The sequence below is a fragment of the Branchiostoma floridae genome, chromosome 2, assembly GCF_000003815.2.
Source record: "Branchiostoma floridae strain S238N-H82 chromosome 2, Bfl_VNyyK, whole genome shotgun sequence".
Classification (NCBI taxonomy): domain Eukaryota; kingdom Metazoa; phylum Chordata; class Leptocardii; order Amphioxiformes; family Branchiostomatidae; genus Branchiostoma; species Branchiostoma floridae.
The window spans coordinates 5,215,255-5,235,741 of NC_049980.1; the positions used below are offsets into that span (position 1 = coordinate 5,215,255).

The window sequence follows — 20,487 nt, forward strand, 5'->3', positions numbered from 1 at the left end:
AAGTCACTTTAGGCTTGTCCAAGGCCGAGGCAACAAGAAGAAACATCAGGGTCGTCTTCATCTGCGGTCAAGAAAGTCGGGCGAGTCTTACACTTTTTGCGTCCAAAGCCCAAGATTGTTTCAATACCTAAGACCTACCCCCGTGCCGAGAGGTACATGTATCTATGCTGACAACGCAAGTTCACAAAAAGGCAGAGAAACAAATCTGTGCATCTTGCAATCTTTTATTTGCAGTTTTTCTTCATGCAGAATACTACCATACATATTCATGACATTGCATGATTCGGCAAGTATCAGAATCTCATTACGAAACTTGCAAAAATTGTTAACGTTATATGGGTAGTTTGTTGGCTTATGTGATAAGTGTAAGATTCTTGTAAATTAATTCTTATTCACGCGTCTATCAAACACAAAGTCAAACTATGCTTTCTATAACGGGAACTTGGCACTTGGAACCCGGCATGCCCACTCAGTGAGACAAAATTTAATTTATACATCGAAAATAATTTCAGCAGACTGGTAGCATAGTTCATAGACAATTAACGCCAAGTTACCTTTATTGAATGTTATGTTCTCAAATAACATAAAAAAATCAATCCGTTTATAGAGTCAATGTCTTTTGTTCTGACCTTCCGAAACCTTTGTAACAATCCGATATAAGCTAGTAACTTTTTGCAATAATTTCTAATATTTTTTTGACTTTCGAATTCCAAATACTCTGTACTCAATTGTAAGGAATATTTGTATTAGTTTCTAAACTGTTCCAACATAGATTCGGCATTTCTTCTAACATGTTCCATGTTTATAACATCGATAGAACATTTTTTAACTATGTCAGTGGGCTGAGAGAGGGCAATTCACACATCCTAGCAAAGTTTTGGGGAACAATTTTTGGTGACGTGCACAGACGGCGTAAAAGAGCCACAAGCGGCTAGCTATAGAATCTAAAGAACAAAAAAAAAGCACACAATAGAGCAGCATTAGCATTTACTTCTATAGGGGCCATAACACAGTGCCAAATACACAATGATGTTTGAAAATTCTTTTTAAATGATTTATGCAGATTTATGTTTCCAACATACATGAATAAGTTCAAATATGCTCAAACTTTCACCTGTAATTGTTTGAACGATTAAGAAGTATTAGGACTGAAATGTACTTTACTTTAGTTTAAACTTATTTGCACCTTATTTCTTGGTGAGACTCAGAACTTATTGATCACCACTTTTAATTAATTCTCTATGTCATATTTGTTCAATCTTATAACCTTAAACACACAAAATCCTCTCTAAAATGACTATTTTGAGACGGAGACGGGGGATGACATAGACTTTCTGATACTTATAACCCCCTCCTGCATACGTGGCGTGTTCCTGACGTCACTGTTGATGATAGAGCGGTCATTTATTTTGTAAACGAGGTCGACGGAGTTCGAAAATTTAGAAGAGTAAGTCCCTATAGTCTCATTTCAGTGTTGGATATAGTGTTAGCATAGTGTTGTATTCTACCAACACAGATGAACTTTCATTCTGACATTATTTTGTGTTTCTAAACGTGGATTAAGTCAGATCCTATCTACTAGCTAGGCGACCCAACTCTGTACGTATGTACCAACATTTTAACAACACACGCTATAAGGCCTTGGTCTTGTCACAGTGGATCATGACTTTGATCCCTTCGCCCTTCTTGGCGAACTCGAAGGCCTCCAGCGCCTGCTCCAGGCTATAACGGTGGGAGACCAGCGGCTTCACGTTCACCTGTCCCGAGGCTATCATCGCTAGGGCTGTCGGGTAGCTGTATGAAAACAACAGGTATCTTAAACACCAGTCATAACTTGAGCGAAAAAAAAGACATCTTTGTAAACACATTCAATAAAGTAACCATTTGCACAAATGTAAGCTAGTACTATAGTGTATATCTGTGTTTACATATTGGCGGTAAAAGGAAACATTAATTTTTTTTGGAACCATTTCTTCTACATTATGTAGCAAGGGGCAGGATAGCAGTTGAGGGGCTGGTCACCATATGCACATTTGTATGTATGCCATACATCAAAACGTGCTTTTAAGAGTAAGAATAACTTGAACTGATAAGTGGTTTGGCTATAAAGGCCATGTGAAGGTAAAGAAACACTATATCTATTTCTTTCAAATGTTACCTTTCTATTTATATCAATGTTTTCAACTCTCACTGATATTTGAAATAACAAAACACGTAAATAACAAAAATCAATGAAATGTTACGAAGGGTGTGAATTTTAGCTGCAGTAGACCACAGAGGGGCAAAACTGCCACTGAAGAGGGCCTACCTATACTATAATAGACTATATTACATGCTTTCAATCCTGACCAGAATCGTTTTGGTGCAATGACACCGTATGACCCTGGAAAATCCAAATGGCCACCCGTAACTGGAATGGGGTCTATTAGCCCAGGAGGAAATATTTTCCCTTACTCGTTAGCGTAGCGGAGGTTCCCCCGGATGTCTACTTCCTTCAGAGCGGCGTCTAGGAGAGGGATGGTCGCCATGGGCCGGCCGAGCCCGACTATCATCAGAACACCTCCGGGCTCGGTGGCCTGAAAAAACAGCAACAAATGTTTGAACATCTATTAGTCCTTCCATAAAGTATAAAATCAACTGAGGTTAACTCGTTGACCTGTTTTTCGTAATTATTCCCCTTTTAGAACCCGTCCGTTTTGACGTACCCTGCCATCTTGAGATAATGACAATTTCCAGTCTTTCTGAATAGTCCAATCGATGATGCCAAGGCTGCAGTACTGTCATTATTCTCTAGTCGGCGCTTTAGTACCACCTAGTTGCTAACGTTAGATATTGAATCACAATCTTGGAATTATGCCCAAATCGCTTTTAAAACATGGTGCAGTACCAAGGTCACACAACAGAGGGCCCAAATCGCTCTAATTGACCTTCGTCTTTCCATCCCTATTTACATACCAAGTACAGTATCATCACAACTCTTTCAGAGGTTCTGAAGTTATGCTGAACAGAAATTAATTAATAAATATCTGGAAACGCACACACACCTACGCACAAAGAAATGCATCCATTTTCCACGGAATTGATAACAAAGCTATAGTTTTATGATGTACTTACATAAATGCCTGCGTGGATGCTGGTTTCAGCGCCGCTACACTCTATGGTGACGTCAGGGTTACACCCAAGCACCTGCACCACCTGGTCAGCTACCTCCCGCCCGTCACGTGACGTCACCAGCACGGTGACGTCAGCTCCCATCTGATGACGGGCAAACTCCAACCGCTTGGCGTCAATATCTGTATGTTATCATCATATGATAAATAAAAAAAGCCTTTGTATTTTTTGTAGTCTTTGCATTGACTTTTTGATTGTCAAACAGTATAATTTAGGCCAAGAAAATGCATCGACTTTTTGATTGTCAAACAGTATAATTTAGGCCAAGAAATTGCATCTTTCGAGCATAAGGAATATTTAGGCTGAATCATTTTGAATGGTGTCGACCATTAAAATGACGGTTATTTGCGAGGATTTTTCTGACTAGGTCAAACAGGATAATTTAGGCAAAGAAAATGGTTACTTCGAAACTAGGGAATATTCAGGCTAAGATATCTTGAATAAAGTCTACCACTAAAATATTGACGGTTTTTGATTGAACTGAGTTTGCAGTTCCTGTCGTTTCTACTCAAAGTATCAAGTCTGACGGGTACACAAGTTTACCTGTAATGACCACCTGCGCTGCACCCATCGCCTTGGCCACCTGGAGGCACACCAGTCCTATGGGACCTGGGACAAACAGCCAATGGCTATACATGTACATGTATCGACAAAGCATCATAGCATAGTCCCGTCATACACAGAGTTACGAGTCAATGTCAGCAACAGTTATTAGATATATCCTTAGATAAAATACACGTACCTGCACCACAGATGAGGACCTTACTGCCAATAGTGACCTCTGACCTCCTGCAGGCATGCACAGCTACGGACAAGGGCTCCAGCAGAGCACCTTCCTCGTAACTCACGTTGTCTGGGAGCCTAGAACACATGATTAGCTCTTGCATGAATAAATTTGCCAAGTGCAGAGATCTATAACATATAGCATGATGTTGCATTTTATGATACTAAAGAGATAGCGACTTCTGAACATATATATTAGAAAGAATACCTAAACCAATGATTAGCGTGCTCCATTGTAACACTATGTCAAAGAACTATGTTAGCCCTTATTGCTGTGTTAACTGCGATGTTAAGCTTTAGTCTATTCCTCTGTATTTTGTACTTTGTGTAATTTATAGTTGTTGCCATACATTGTATCGTGTACAATTGCCGTGCAATAAAGTTCTTCTACATTCAAGTTCATTGTATCCTTATTTTGGGGATTGACGAAACGAGTTAAACTTTATCGTAGTAACGAGTGTATTTCACTCAGAAATGTGTGTGTATATACAAATTACAATAGACGAGTTCACACTTCAAGAACTACAAAAAATTATGTCACAATGTGCTACGCCATTCCGCCCGTAAATATGCGTCAACGTCGCACTCAAATGATCAGCTATTAAGGGCTAAAATATGAATACATGTGGAGTATTCAAACCCTGAAATACTACATGATAACTAACTAATCTAATATGTATGAAGAACTATTTATTGTGTCGTTACATTTACATACCTAATAATTTCTTTTTTTCCCCCTTTCAAACACGCTAAGACATTTCAACGTATTTTACCTATAACAGTTTCAGTTTCCTTCGTGTATAACTCAACAGAGACTTACTTGAAACACAGGTCAGCCGCATGTACGTAGTACCTGCACAGCGAGCCGTCGGTAGGGGGCGTTGCACAGAACTTCACATCCTTGCACAGGTTATACCTGCCTCCCTTACAGGCGGTACAGTACCTGCAAGGCACACCTGGCTCCATGGCTACACGGTCACCTGGGAAGTTAGCGACAATGCAGACATGTTTTTTACGATGTTAGTGCCACTTGGAATACTTGAAAATCTGTAGACTCTTTGAGTTAGAAGGGACAGGTAAGGTCTAAGTTTTGGTCAAAATCTGTTCAGGTCAGCAGTTTAGTTGGTGTAAAGCCCCCTTTGCAAATCAAGAATTTACCTCGGCCGAGTTGTCAGCGAACTCTAAATTACGAGGAGGCACGACCCTGGTGCCTACGAACAAATGGCAGAGTTTCTTCGTCGACATCAGAGTCATGCTTCCTCGTAATTTAGAGCTCGCTGACAAGTCGGCCGAGCTAAATTCTTGATTTGTAAAGGGAGCTTAAGAACAGATTTTAGTTGTTAGGTGCTACCGGTTGAATTAAGAGGGAACTGGGGTCAAATGTGAGGTTTCTTTCATAGAGCTGGAAGAAATACTGTAAATGCATTAAAGTTCGCGGGGATTTAATTTCGCGGTAGTGGGAAAAAGGAATTTTCGCGGTGGATTTCAGTTCGCGGTAACACCATAGACTGCAGACTTTTACCATAATAGAAAAATGTTCGCGATGGTTTTAATTTCGCCGTGAAGTGGTCACCGCGAAAACCGCGAACATTAATCCACCGCGAACATTTCTGCATTAACAGTATTGTGTAATATACATTGATGTTGATGTAGTGTATCCTATTCCTAATCAATGTAATACTGCTAGCTAAAACTATGCAATATGACTCAGTCATGGCCACCGACGGCCTTTGGACTACTAGTATACCACACTACTGTCTGGAAGGGGGTGTCTACTGTACGGAATGTATGCTGCTGTAATACATTTTGGAACCTGAAAAAGATGCTTGGGGACAAAAAATTGCCATGTTTCTTGGGGACATACCAAAATTCATGTAAATCTATCATAAGGATCACATCGAATACACATACACAGCGAAAAGCAATACTCCAGTCGCAGATGGTCCTCCATTCTGGAGTCAAACATTTCATTGAAAGTTCCTTACCAACTTTCAGGTGAGTGACGCCCTCTCCCAGTTCGGACACCGTGCCGCTGCCTTCGTGCCCCAGGACCATGGGCGCCTTGACCACGAACGGTCCTACAACGCCTTCCGTCCAGAAGTGGACATCGGATCCGCAGATGCCGACCGAGTGCATCGCGATTTGGACCTCTGTTGATAACGGATTGAACCATATTAAAAATAAGAAAAAAAGTTTTTTCTGCAGTACCAAGAAAGGCCGCCAGGAGGCTAAGAATCGAATTTGAAAGAATCTAGTCATATGATGACATCCGGGTGCGCTTTTTGTCCGTTTTTGTCTGGTTATGATACAAAGCAGCTGTAAAATGAGAAATATATGCCGTAAATTGCAAAAAAAATAAACACATAACAAAATAAAATTTAGATGATGTTGTAGAATGGCAAAGTTGCTTCAAAAGTCAAAGAATACAGTGCGAAAAGAACAAGAATAAAGAATCAATTGCTCAGTACACCATACTCTATATCTGTGCGTTTAGGCATTTATGGAACCTTCCTGACCACAGATTATGTACTAAAGTCCAAACGTTTTTTTCTTCGCACTCTCATATCACTTTTGTGCAGCCTTCTTGACCACAGATTACATACTTAAAACCAAACTCAAGTTTTTCTTCACACTCGCCAGATCACTTCTGCGGTTCAACTTGGCCTTAACAATCCAGGTATAAGTTACATATGTATTGTATATACAGAAGCATACTTGATTTGGCTTACCATTCTTTCCAGGCTTTGGAATGGGCCTCTCTTCCTACGAAAATAATGCTGTGCATATTCAATCTAATCAACAACAAACAGGTTTATTTTATCTGGTTAACCTTAGACTTTGCACTTTAGCCGTATACTTTGTTATAGTTCAACTAGTATAAGAAAACAATTTACAGCTCCACAATACATATTTTACCGTAATCATTTCACAGAATTACAATTGTTTGAACCAATCGTATCTACTAGCTCCAGAACAAGGTTGACATCTTAAAGTGAGAAAACCTTGAACATCTCCTGTACTCATGGATTCACTTGAGTGTTACGTACTTGTAAGTAGGTCATAGAGTAATGCAAACAAATATGTTTTGCTACGCGCCCCCTTTACAAAATGTTGTTTATCGTACTTCAAAAGCGTTCAAACTCACCAGTTTAAGCTTGCCTTTCTCCAAAAGAACTGCGGAGATATTCGGCTCGCTCATTTTCGAGTTACCGTCAGTTGTTACTGTTGTTGATGCTGTAAACCCCAGGAAATTCTATCCGACACGTACGACTGATTTTTTACTTGTTTGCGTCGGCGGGTTTGTACTTTAGCCTGGGCTGTAAAATATTTAGGACCTTCCCCCGACCTGGCCCCCGACCACTCCCCAACCATGGACCGACTTCGGTTAAGACCTACGTGATGTACTGTACATGCAGATATGTTCGCGGTGGATTAATGTTCGCGGTTTTCGCGACGGCCATTTCACCCCGAATTTAAAACCACTGCCAACATTTTTCCAGGGCATTAAGATACTACAGTGCATAGTGCTACCGCGAAAATAAATCCACCGCGAAAAGTAATTTTTCCCGCTACCGCGAAATTAAATACCCCGCTAACTTAAATGTATTTACAGTATTTCTAAACCTGGTCCCGGCCTGGTCCCGGCTTTCGGGAATGAAAAGGATGATAAAAAAAAAAACGCCAAACTACACAAGACGTAAAGAGAATAGCCGTGGGCATTATTGTATGTATTTTTAAGTATCATGTCTATTTTTCTTTTCAACAAACAGCCCGACAGGCCTAGTGGCCCGATTTGAAAATGTTATTACCAGGAGGGATTCATGTGTGTCGTGGGTAGGTTGGGAACTGGTTGGGAGTAAGTCTGCAGTAGCCGTGGAGTGACTCCCAATCGATTCCAAACCTCCAGTCCATTTTCGAATGATTTAAACATTCTGTTGATCCATCAAGATTGCCGACTAGCCTTTCATACCACCGAATGAAAACATTTAAGACAATGTACCTATCTCTTTCCGAAAGCATGTCCATTATACTTTACCATACTTTTGACAACTGTCGAATCTTAATTTCTTTGCAATGCCGACCAGGTTATCCCGACCACTTCTCTGCGACGTCGTTGCTTAGATTTTAAGATATTGTTTTATATAGTTTTCGGACTGGCATTGTCCCAACATTTGTCTCTTTGAATTTTTAATAGTATTGAAAGTGCGTACTTGAATGAAGAACACATTGTAATACAATTACTTGTGTCATGTATTGACCCATATCATTGGGATGAACTGTTGAACTGATGAACAGGAGTAATTGAGCAATAAACAATTAACAACAAGAATTTTAAAATTGCTTAAAATGTATTTTCAAATCACAAACGAACATAATAGATATTTGATTATTGCAACGCCACATATTAAAATTGTATATGGATTACAGATAGTTCAGTATGCTGTAGCTTAAACGGGTATCTCACTTGACTACGCCTATTGGTTGCAAATTATTGTGGAAACTTTCCGAACTTGACGATTTTCCCTTGTAGTAACACTGATGTGCGGTACAAGTACGTTACCTTTACAAATAAACATTAAATGAATGTCACATCCTCAGTTTTGACCCAAAAAATTAGATACAAGTAAACTTCACTGGAAATTGCAGTGTTGCTAATGAATAAAAAAAAAAAAGATAAATTCAAAGTATTATTACTTTAAGATTCATCAAAAAGAGATTTACAGTGATCGTCAGCTAGTTTACGTCTAGATCCCGACATATGCATTTACCAATGCAATTTTTAAAAATCTCTTAACTTACATTAGAAAGTTTTCGGCAACCAATTGGCACTAGTTGGCCATGTACTGTAATCGTGACCATTAACAAGTATGTTTTGCAAAAAGTCGTCAACAAGCGTGACCAAGAGAGAGATACCCACTTTTGGTTTATATTAACTTGCTACACATACGTATTTCTATGATGAAACATAGATCACTGTGACATCATCTAATATTTGTAACTTTTAATCACTTTTTTCATCACATCGGTTCACACATACAGAAATGTTTCACTGCAGAGTGAAAATTGATAAAGTAACAAAATGTAGATTATTACAAAGCGGAATGTTATATTATTTATCATATGAATGGCAAATAATTCATATCAAAAGCTACAAATATAAGGATTCTGAGGACGTCCACAACCAACATTCGGTTCTCAATGTTAACTTGTATGATTAAAAAGCTGCAAAGTGCCTTTCACAAAGGCACAACAATGGGGTATGACGGATTTGAACTAGTCTCCACCAGACTCCGGATCGCTGGAAAAATCGTAGAAATGGAACAAATAAAGGAGTAAGCCGGCCAGAGGAATATAACCGGCCAGGGAACAGCACGCGATCTACTAGGATCGCGAGCTGTTCCCTGGCTGGTTATATTCCTCTCTATTTGTTCAATTTCTACGATTTTCCAGCGATCCGGAGTCTGGTAGAGACTAGATTTGAACCTCTAGATTCCAAGTCAAACATCTTCATAAAAGGCCATATGTATACCACAACATACTGGAAGACCTTTCACCAACAATAAACTTATGACCTGTTCACACTTTTGCATATATTAAAGTCTGTATCAATTGTGTATTGACATTTTTTGGATAATATAGATATAGGGAAGGTTTGCAGGAAAGAACTTTTTACTTTGACCACCTATTGTGTAGTCTGGTTAACTAATAAAGAAAAGAAACTATTTCTTTGGTCTGAAACTTTACAAAATAATGTCAATACATAAGTCTTACGGACTTGGATGTATGCATTAGTGTAAACGGGACCTTATTCTATTCCGTAAAGGACAATCCTCCTCTATGACTATACAAATTTTCCACATTTTGATGATCATCTGCCATCATAAAATCTCGTTCAATGTTCACAAGTTTATTGTTATTGGGTGGGCCGACTACTCACTCTCTGCAGCCAGGGGCTGAATTGTGAGGAGCTTACAATAGGCAGGGCTAAATTGCAAGGGTCTGGAGCGAGCTGCCATTCTGCGCCACTCAGGTGACTTCAATATGACAGCAATTGCCCCAATTGCGGCCATGGTACTGTAGGTTTTGAATTGCACAGACTGCCAATCAAAGACACATTTTCTATGTAGTACAATATTAAGCTTACTTCAAACAGAAAGGTATACACTGATCAAATACTCAGACCACTGTGGCTGCCTTCAGGATCAATTAATGACCAATCACTTCGAAATGTAAACTCACGAGAGTTACAAACACCTGACTTATTGACATGTGCTTTGTACAAATGTCATGTACTACGATTACTACCAAGTTGAACACAGATGAACTTCCATGGCTTCTGAGGTTTTTGTGTTGTGTTTGACACATCTTCATCTGTCAGTTAATACTACTGTCATGCAAGCTGATTTGGAAGCTTCTGCACGTTTAAATATGTATTAATATGTCACCGAATTCAGCATTTCATGACATTCAGCCGTAACAGTATTATTCATTAATGAAAATAGAAGTTTGTACAAAATATATACCCTTCTGATGTTATAATTGTTTTCGAATCATACTAACCATACTTCCAGTTCTTGAGTTTTGCCACTATCAAGTCAATTTCTGCCTGTGATGTCATAGTTAACATGGCAGCCGGTTCAGAACCTGGCATTGAGACTCGAAAATAAGGTTCTTTTCAGAGGCAGAAAAGCAAACATTATGAAAACTTGTTATTGTATGGATGTTATGATGATTAAGCACTGTTTGGTTCTGAAACAAACATTTTTTGGAACTGCGGTGACTGGTTCCAAACCAGCTGCCGTGTTTACTTTGACCTCACAGACAGAAATTAACTTCATTTAACCTGCCATAGCAGCAGGTAACAAGAACTGGAAGTGTGATTTGTAAGATTAGACATTCAATAACATCTGATTCAGAAGGATGTATATTTTGTGCATTGCAGAATATGATGACTGCTTGTAACCAGGAACAGTAACTGTTGTATTTTAGTGTCATTCATGACATAAAATTTTGAAATTTAAAACCAAATACCTTATTTGGTTGATCATCAGTAATAATGTACTACCTATTGCTACATTGTAGGTCCCTTACCAACTCAGCTCATTGCTCAATCGGAGACCAACTCTGCCCAATATTTAGGTCAACTCGGTCATAAAACCATGGTCAACTCTGCCCGACACCCCAACCCTGACCAAGTTGACCAAGGCATTGGGCCGAGTTGACCAGAGTGTAGTGAGATGACCAAGGTACAATGTATTTGGTCGAGTTACCAAGAGTTTTGGGGTGATCATGAGTACCAGGGCATTGGGCTTTCTTGACCAGGCTGTTGGGCCGAGTTGATGGCCTGAGTTGGAATAGGTCCGAATCATCCTGATCCTTTGCTAGATTTCGTCTTTTTTGCTTTCCATGCCTATCAGCTTCAGGCCTTGTTCTTGTCACAGTGGATCATGACCTTGATGCCTTCTCCCTTCTTGGAAGCCTCAAAGGCCTCCAGTGTCTGCTCCAAACTGAACCTGTGGGTGACCAGAGGCTTCACGTTCACCTGGCCTGATGCCACCATGGACAGGGCTGTGGGGTAACTGGAAAGACAATGATAAAACAGTCATCCTTTGGAAACGGATGATAACTGATGATAAAATGCATCCAGTGTCTGCTCCAAGCTGAACCTGTGGGTGACCAGAGGTTTCACGTTCACCTGGCCTGATGCCACCATGGACAGGGCTGTGGGGTAACTGGAAAGACAATGATAAAACAGTCATCCTTAGGAAACGGATATTAATGATAAAAGGCCTCCAGTGTCTGCTCCAGACTGAACCTGTGGGTGATCAGAGGTTTCACGTTCACCTGGCCTGATGCCACCATGGACAGGGCAGTGGGGTAACTGGAAAGACAATGATAAAACAGTTATCCTTCGAAACGGATATTAATGATAAAATGCCTCCAGTGTCTGCTCCAAACTGAACCTGTGGGTGACCAGTGGTTTTACGTTCACCTGACCTGATGCTACCATGGACAGGGCCGTAGGGTAACTGGAAAGACAATGATAAAACAGTCATCCTTTGGAAACAGATATTAATGATAAAAGGCCTCCAGTGTCTGCTCCAAGCTGAACCTGTGCCGGTGACCAGAGGTTTCACGTTCACCTGACCTGATGCCACCATGGACAGGGCGGTGGGGTAGCTGGAAAGACAATGATAAAACAGTCGACATCATTTGGAAGCAGAATAAAATGCCTCCAGTGTCTGCTCCAGACTGAACCTATGGTTGACCAGAGGTTTCACGTTCACCTGGCCTGATGCCACCATGGACAGGGCGGTAGGGTAACTGGAAAGAAAGTGATAGACAAAATTGATGATTTACGCTTACTGGTTGGACAAGTCTGCTAGTCCCATTGTCCTGGTCAAGTAAAAGTGTCCATCAGGAAAGCACATTTCAGAACTACTCTTGAAGGCTACATACAACAGATTAAGTACCATCTACTGAATTGATCTTCCCTATATGTGGACCACTTGCTTTGGTTGCAGTTCTTGCCTTGAATCAAGACCATACTTAGTTTTTCACACTTTGTGCCATTGTACCATGATTATACCTAATGTTAGTCACATAATAAATATATTTGATATTGTCATTATGATGCTACTATTGTATATATCATCATAATATATAGTCTGTGTTGTGCCATGTATGTGTTTTTATGTGCAGGAGGACACCCTTCAAAGGTGCATTTTGCACCTGTTTTGCCCTCCCCTTTGCTCTGTAATAAATCCAAATAATTAAAGAAATAAAGAAATGTCCTACCCCACTTGCCCGATCGGATGACATTTTGATATATCTGTTGCTTATTACAATCATGGTATAAAGGCTCAAGCATTGGTCAACACAGAAAAATGTGCCAATGAGCCATAATAATAAAAGAATTCCATTGCTGAAAGTGAAAATACATAATGTTCAAAACGTTACTTAAATTCGGGTAGTTTCATCTTTTTAGCAAGCATGCATCAATCTTGGTGTGCCAGAGGATGTCATCCATACATTCAAATCAGTTGAGCTTTAATAAAAAAGATAGACTTAAGACTAAAAACAAAGCAGAAAAATGACCCTGGATAGTTTCATCCTCACCAGTTAGCATATCGGAAGATGCCCCTGATGTCCACCTCCCTCACAGCTGCGTTCACTATGGGGATGTTGATGGTGGGGGGACCCAGGCCTACCAGCACCAACACTCCGCCGGACTTTGTGGCCTGGAAAACACAAAAGAGGAAAAGTAAAACAGTCACCCTCCATTCAGGTGAAGCATATAGCATGTACCTAGCAGTAGAGCAACTTAGGTTGACGGCTCGCATTTTTCTGTTGGCACACACAGTTGCCCTTCTTAATATGTTTGCTGGGTTCTTTCGCATGCAAAACTTTGATGCCCAAGCTCCCTCGTACATGACACCACCGACTTTATGTCACCATCCAATATGACAAATGAATTTCCCTGGGGTCTCCCCTACATCGAACTCAGGCCCAGGGATCCACAGAACTTGATCGTGATATGCCAAGTTATTACCCGGTCTGGAATACCTGTATCCAAAGTCATTGCAGCTACAAACACTTCTAAGCCTTAGCCTTAGCAGCTAATAATCTTAGTGGAAAAGTTTCCATGCCACTGTACAGATGACAATGCAGTGATTGTTATGCACCATTTGGAAGTGGAGAAGAAAGGTAACCAATTCTGGTTAGTGGGCTTAAACAGGAGCCATCTGTCATGCATTTGTACATTTGAGACAGAGCTAAGTTGTGACAATAAAATAATTAAAGGCATTTTACAAAACAGAAGGAGATATGTAATTTTTCATGTACATTACAAAAGGCAATGAGTCATGTTGTTATTATTGAAACACTTGTTTTTGCCATATGCCTGTATGTCCTGTGCAATAAGTTCAGTTATGGACATATTCATTCATATACCACTGCCTATACTCACAAATATGCCAGTTTGCACGCTGGGCTCTGCACCGGAACACTCCACCGTAACGTCAGGATTACAGCCCAGCGTACGCACGACCTGGTCTGCAACCTCGCGCCCGTCACGTGTCGTCACGTGCACGGGGAAGTCCGCTCCCATCTGCTTGGCAACCTCCAGCCTCTTGGTGTCAATGTCTGTAGGTTAGAGACAAAGGGTTTCAAATTTAGCAAAAAATCAGTTGTTTATTATAATCATAAAAATTAATGAGTATAGGCTTGACCCAGACTGAGTGTACTTGGCTACAAGTTGGGTACGATAGAAGCAATATAGGGTGAAACTTGAACACTGGACAGGCTGTAGTGAAACCACATTGCATTATAAATTTAGTACTGTACTAATACATACATACTGTAGCAGAGGCAACAGCTGATTGAATTTCTCATGACAGTGCAGAAGGCGTGAGTAAAATGTCCCAATTAGTAAAATTCTGAAATCTTGACCCTTTGAAATGCTGTTTTCTACATTTTGCGTTGAAAATATTGCTGGTAGACTATAAAACCAATTCTAATGACATTTCTACATATAGCATTAGTCAAAATTTGCCATCACAAGGGTTTCAGCTTTAAAATTTCAAAGAAAAACAGAAAACAAAAACAAACAGTATCTAAACTTTAACAATGAGTCTACAGGGCCAGAAAACAATATTAGCACTGGTCTCAAAGTCAAAGAGGAAAACTAACATTAAACACATGCAGCACAGTAGTGGCTGAAACCAGTAGTGCTACCAAGGTCAAGAATAGTTCTTTGGAAGATCCAATTAGATAAGGATGAATCAAGACCATATGACTGCAGATAAGGTTAGGCCTAGGCAAAAAAATCTTTGTTTACCATTACCTGACAGTCTAGCAAAATCTGCTGACCCTATACTTGCTAGCCTTGATGTTGTTTGTGGTAAACGGTTGGCAAGGAAAATAAAATTTTCAGCCTTAAATTGAGAGAATGTGTATGCATGTATATAAACACTGTATATCTTAATGTTTAATTAATATGCTTGTGCTTGTAACGTTTTCAGTGAGTAATAACAATATCATGTTGGAAATACCAGCGCTATTCATTTCAGTTTTATGAAGCTAATCTGTAATTAGTGGTTCACTTTGGCAAAAAAATAAGAGAATACCTTGTTCTACCGACCTTAATTTTTTTTAGGACCATAGCAGGAAGACAACATTTCTTTTGTGCCTAGCTATTGTATTGGGGATCACTCTAAAAACATGGAAGTATACATTCAAAATTAAACATTTTTTTTATCATTTTTAGAGTACAGCAGCATGTGTTAAAATGACACCAGGATCAAGTCCTTTTTAATATTGCTGAGCTTTGATATTGTATGAATCATTACCGCATGTGGCAATGATTTTGTACATGTAATGTTACCTGTGATGGCCACCTGAGCTGCACCCATGGCTTTTGCCACCAACAGACACACCAGTCCTATAGGTCCTGTGGATAAACACACACTCATTATAACTTGCAAGTTATCAAGATATCAACTTATAATACATATTAAAGGATTGAATTTTCGAGCTACTGGTTCCAATTAGTTGGTAACTGCAAGACCCCGGTTCAATCCTCGGTGAGGACATCTTGGTCGGAGCTCACTTAACCGCTTGCCTTTCATGAAAGGACTTGAAAATGTCGTTTAAAGGAAGGGGCAATTGCAACCCCTTCCTTTAAAGAAAAGAACCTCCTACCAAAACAGCAAGGAAACTTGCTCACTAACAATGTAGCAGGTGCTACATAAGGCCACATCAAATCTATTTGTTGCTTCTCGGATTTAAAAAAAAAAAATTGAAAAAACTTTTCAAAAGGTCTGGGATGAAGTTGCAATTGTTGAGCAATAAAATTCATTCATTCATATAATGATGTTTTATGCAATGAATCTCTTCCTTTGATTTGTTATTACTTAACTGTTCTGACTAAAAGGCATTTTTTTAAAACTGAAATTATGCGTATGTGGCTATGAATGGCAATATTTACAGCTTTGTGATAGCAAAGTCTCTAGTATATTTCTCAGCACTTAATCTTTTTTCTTTTTTTGGAAAACAAACAAAAATGGACAGGTGAATCAGAAAAGCAACAAACAAATTTGGTGTGGCCTAATATAAGGGTTTGAAGGAAAAAAGGACAGCACTCTTAACTGAGAGGGCTAAGAGTGGGGATTCTGGATATAAACTAGACCAAATAAAATAATTAAATGTACCTGCACCACAGACAAGCACCTTGCTTCCGATGGTGACCCCTGCCCTCCTACAGGCGTGTACCCCCACAGACAGGGGCTCCAGTAGAGCACCCTCCTCATAACTCACGTGGTCGGGAAGTCTGGAAACAATATATTATATCACAACATGCAAATAGGTCCTGAGAACTTTAAACAACCTGCAAAAATTGTTGAACTATACAATAGTAACAAAGTATACTGTGCATATAGTCCAGTGGCTAGTGGCCCAGCCTGTGGACCAAAAAGCTGTAAGTAACTCTGTATTTCTCACATGACATGAATGCAATTGTTAAGCAGTGGACTATCATTCATTATTCTTGTCCATAAGAGCTAGGTAAAATTCCAAGTTACAGGCTGAAAATAGGCATTACAAAATCACTTAGAATAGAAGAATTGTTGTCCATGAAAACAGCTTTGAATCCTTCCAAGAATTGTGGCACCAACGAGCTCTATTTGAAATCCTTTTCCCATTTATCCATGCAATATTCTCAAATCCAAACTTTGGCAACAACTTTTGGCAACAACCTTTTGAATGTTTAAAAAGTGCATACTTTAATTGAGAAAATATGGTAGGTTTTAAAACAACAGTCAAGTAAAAGTTGTTGGTAAAATAAAGACTTGTATCAGAAGTAGCTGGTTTTAAAACTACTGAAAAGTCCACTCCCACAGGTAAAATGACTTACTTGTAGCAGAAGTCGGCAGCATGCACGTAGTACCTGGCCAGGGAGCCATCGACAGGGGGCGTGGCACAGAACTGCATCTCATGGCACAGGTTATACCTGCCCCCCTTACAGTAGTCACAAAACCTGCATGGCACACCTGGCTCTATGGCTACACGATCACCTGTGCATAAAAAAAAAACAAGAATTGGGGCTTATCATTAAATATATGGTACAATAAACTTCATCTCCAAACACAGGTTATACCTGCCCCCCTTACAGTAGTCACAGTACCTGCACGGCACACCTGGCTCGATGGCTACACGGTCACCTGGGTAGGGAAAACAAGAAATAGGGCTTACTATTGAATAAATGGCACAATAAACTTCATCTCCAGACACAGGTTATACCCGCCGCCCTTAAACAGTAGTCACAATACCTGCATGGCACACCTGGCCTGATCGCTACACGATCACCTATACATGAAAGAACAAGAATTGGGGCTTATTATTAATAAATGGCACAATAAACTTCATCTCCAGACACAGGTTGTACCTGCCCCCCTTACAGTAGTCACAGTACCTGCATGGCACACCTGGCTCTATGGCTACACAGTCGCCTGGGTGGGGAAAACAAGAATTGGGACTTGAATGATTGATACTCGACAACGATCTTCATCTCAAGACATAAACTTGTAGCTTCTATACCTTTGTATACAGTCTGACAAGGGGCGACATAGATTATCTGGCACATATGACCGGGCCTTGTTGCAGCCACATGTTTCCTATGTCAAGTTCCAGAAGATGCAGTAGACGCGTGTCCATGTCAGCCAAAATTGTTGGCAAGTCCGAACTTTGTTATTTCCCCAGCGTTGGTTATAACTATAGATGGTGCCTTTTCAATGGCGCAAAATTTGAATGACATATTTCGCTGCATTTTTACTTAAAATACAGCAAGGAAGTATTACTTTTTTCAATAAAAAAAGCATGTTAACAATGATATGACTACAAAACCAAGGAGTTGGACTCTTCCAGCTTAATTTACACATTGTGTGGATGGAGTCTTGTCTAACCCTTGCGGGTATTTTCTAAGTGAGTGTATGAAGATTGGGTTATAAATTCAGCAGAAAGTTGAACAGAACTACACCACTAGTACTTGTGACAACAGGGATAAACACCAAAATGAAGAAGCTAACTCCAAAATGGCTTTTGAAAATGTTTTGAGATTCATAAGAGTCCCCAAATCTCAAAAGTTACTAACAGTCATACAATAGGCATTGTGATACGTACCAACTTTCAGATGAGTGACCCCCTCTCCGACCTCGGACACCGTGCCGCTGGCTTCGTGGCCGAGGATCATGGGAGCTCTGACCACAAAGTCTCCGATGGCGCCGTGTACCCAGTAGTGGACGTCTGAACCACAGATCCCGACAGAGTGCATCGCAATCTGCACCTCTATTAGGAAGATATAAGGTTTTGTCTGAGAGGCTGATTGAATGATACTGTAAATTCATTCAAGTTCGCGGGGATTTAATCTAGCGGTAGCAGGAAAAGGGACTGTTAACAGTGGTTTTAAGTTCGTGGTAGCTCCATGCACTGTAGCATACATCTCTTACTGCCATGGTTCGCGGTGAATTGGCAATGCAAAAACCGCATAAAAAATAAAACCAAAGAGAAAATTTCTGGATTTATGTAGTAGGCAGACTGCTTTATTGATGGTTAAAAATGTAGGCTATACAAGGAGAGATTTTAATTGGAACTTCATTTCATGGTCTGGAGAAATGCAGTGACATTGTTAGTTTGTGGTTGAACCAAGTAGGTGGACAGAAGACAGACTAGACTTTTTCCTAGTGATTCTTTAGTTTACAGAATGTGAAGAGTGTGTATTTCCCCTTTTTACAGTTTTTTCATTGCTATTTTTGTACAGTACAGTACAGTAGATAGAATGAATATAGTAACGTACGTTATATATACAAGTACTCCTGTGCTCTTTCAATCAACAATTCTGAACAAGTTCTGACTGAGGCACTATTCTTGTTCACTATTTAATGATGTTTTTAGTCAATGAGGTTTCATTCAAGGGTATGTTTATATTTGCTTACCATTTTTTCCAGGTTTGGGGATGGGTCTTTCTTCCTGTGACAAAGAAAAAAAAGGTTTGTTTATATACCATTTAACCATTACCATAAAGACCTTGGACTTTGTACCCAAGCTGACAAACATGTAGGACTGTAATATTCTAGCAGGTCTCGTAATGCTTTTTCTGCATTGTTGAAAATTAATTGAAAATTACAATTTCTACCTGCACCACTCTGAATTGTACTATCTACAGTATGGTCAAAAACATTATTTTTCTTGGGGGGAGGAAAAATTATGCGCGCGGATGTCATCCACATAGAATTTAAGCTTAAAGAGTCGAAAACAAAGGCTCTACACACACTTCTTACAGTCAAAGCTAACGCTATATTGCATACTGTTTTGCCATTATTTTTCTGGGCCATGCGCGAGAAAAACACTTTGACAAACAAGTGACACGCCCCCCTCCCACCTCCACCACTACAATTTCTACAAATCAAACTTTGCGCCGGCCAACTTACCAATTTCAGGTTGCCCTTCTCTAGAAGTACTGCTGATATGTTTGTATCACCCATGGTAGTGCAAAGTTAAGAGCTTTCTGGGCTAAAAACTTGAACGTTAACCGGATATATGACAGGAAGAAAACAGGGAGGCGGTAGAGCTACTAGCTGCAGGATCAAAGGTCAATTTTGCACGTGTCACCAATGTTTTGAACACGGCCCTTGTTAGGGAGATACCATTGATAAAAACGGGGGTGCTAATATTTATAGAAAAAGAAGCAAAACAAAATATCAACGATCGGAAATCATGATGGTCAAGAATATCATATTTTGGAAATATTTGAGTGAATAAGTATCACAGAGGATCGGTAGTCTGCCACACAATGTAAATCTATCTTCCATCCGTACATTCACATTAATAAATTTACAATATTATTTATTGACTTAACCTTATCTAACCAATACTTCAAATCAATTAAGACTTACCCAATTTTACAGCTGACATAGTTATCCTTGGTCAGAGAATGGACTCGACTGTAATGCATATACAACTTCCGGCAACTGCCGCAAGTGACGCATGAACTATGTGCATGTGACTGCAGCAACGTACGTAATGGTCAGATAACCTGTGTCGCCCCCCGTCTATGTACAGGGTCGAAGGTTAGCTCAAGCGTTGGTTAGATTACGCTGTTTAGTCTTCATTCATAATGCAAAAATCTAGCCTGGTCTGAGGTTTGGTATTCTTTCACAGATATTCTCACTAATGAATCGTTGGCGGCTGTGACAACGCTCAACGAATTTCATCCATGAAAACGAATCTTTTTTACACAAAAAGATGTTTCATGAAAATAAAAACATCCCTTGGTTCAGCTTAGAAGTGTTTTGTAAATACCTTCATGTTTCTTTATGTTTCTGTTTTAGGAAAAAAGTTAAGTGTAGGCCGGAAATTGAATCGGTTGTTTTGAAAGAACTTATATTCAAGAGGAAGAAGAAATGTGACCCACAGCTTGACGCAGACCTTGAATTTTATGAGGACTCGACTTTCTCGTATTTTCATTATAGTTATCCT

At 39.8% G+C, this 20,487-nt stretch overlaps 2 protein-coding genes across 2 annotated transcripts; both read right to left on the minus strand.

Moving 5' to 3' along the window:
- Nucleotides 1-1,631: 1,631 nt before the first annotated feature.
- On the minus strand, nt 1,632-6,090 carry LOC118431476 (sorbitol dehydrogenase-like). The gene is made up of 7 exons (XM_035842720.1): nt 5,940-6,090; nt 4,775-4,934; nt 3,914-4,032; nt 3,715-3,780; nt 3,115-3,293; nt 2,455-2,576; nt 1,632-1,794 (listed from the first exon to the last, which is right to left on the minus strand). The coding sequence occupies exons 1-7, from the start codon at nt 6,088-6,090 to the stop codon at nt 1,632-1,634; spliced, it is 960 nt and encodes a 319-aa protein (XP_035698613.1).
- A 5,266-nt stretch (nt 6,091-11,356) lies between these two features.
- On the minus strand, nt 11,357-19,564 carry LOC118410603 (sorbitol dehydrogenase-like). The gene is made up of 9 exons (XM_035812379.1): nt 19,440-19,564; nt 18,945-18,978; nt 18,133-18,297; nt 16,868-17,027; nt 16,167-16,285; nt 15,341-15,406; nt 13,925-14,100; nt 13,075-13,196; nt 11,357-11,534 (listed from the first exon to the last, which is right to left on the minus strand). Exons 1-9 carry the CDS (start codon nt 19,491-19,493, stop codon nt 11,375-11,377), a joined length of 1,056 nt encoding a protein of 351 aa, XP_035668272.1. The 5' UTR covers nt 19,494-19,564; the 3' UTR covers nt 11,357-11,374.
- Nucleotides 19,565-20,487: the final 923 nt, after the last annotated feature.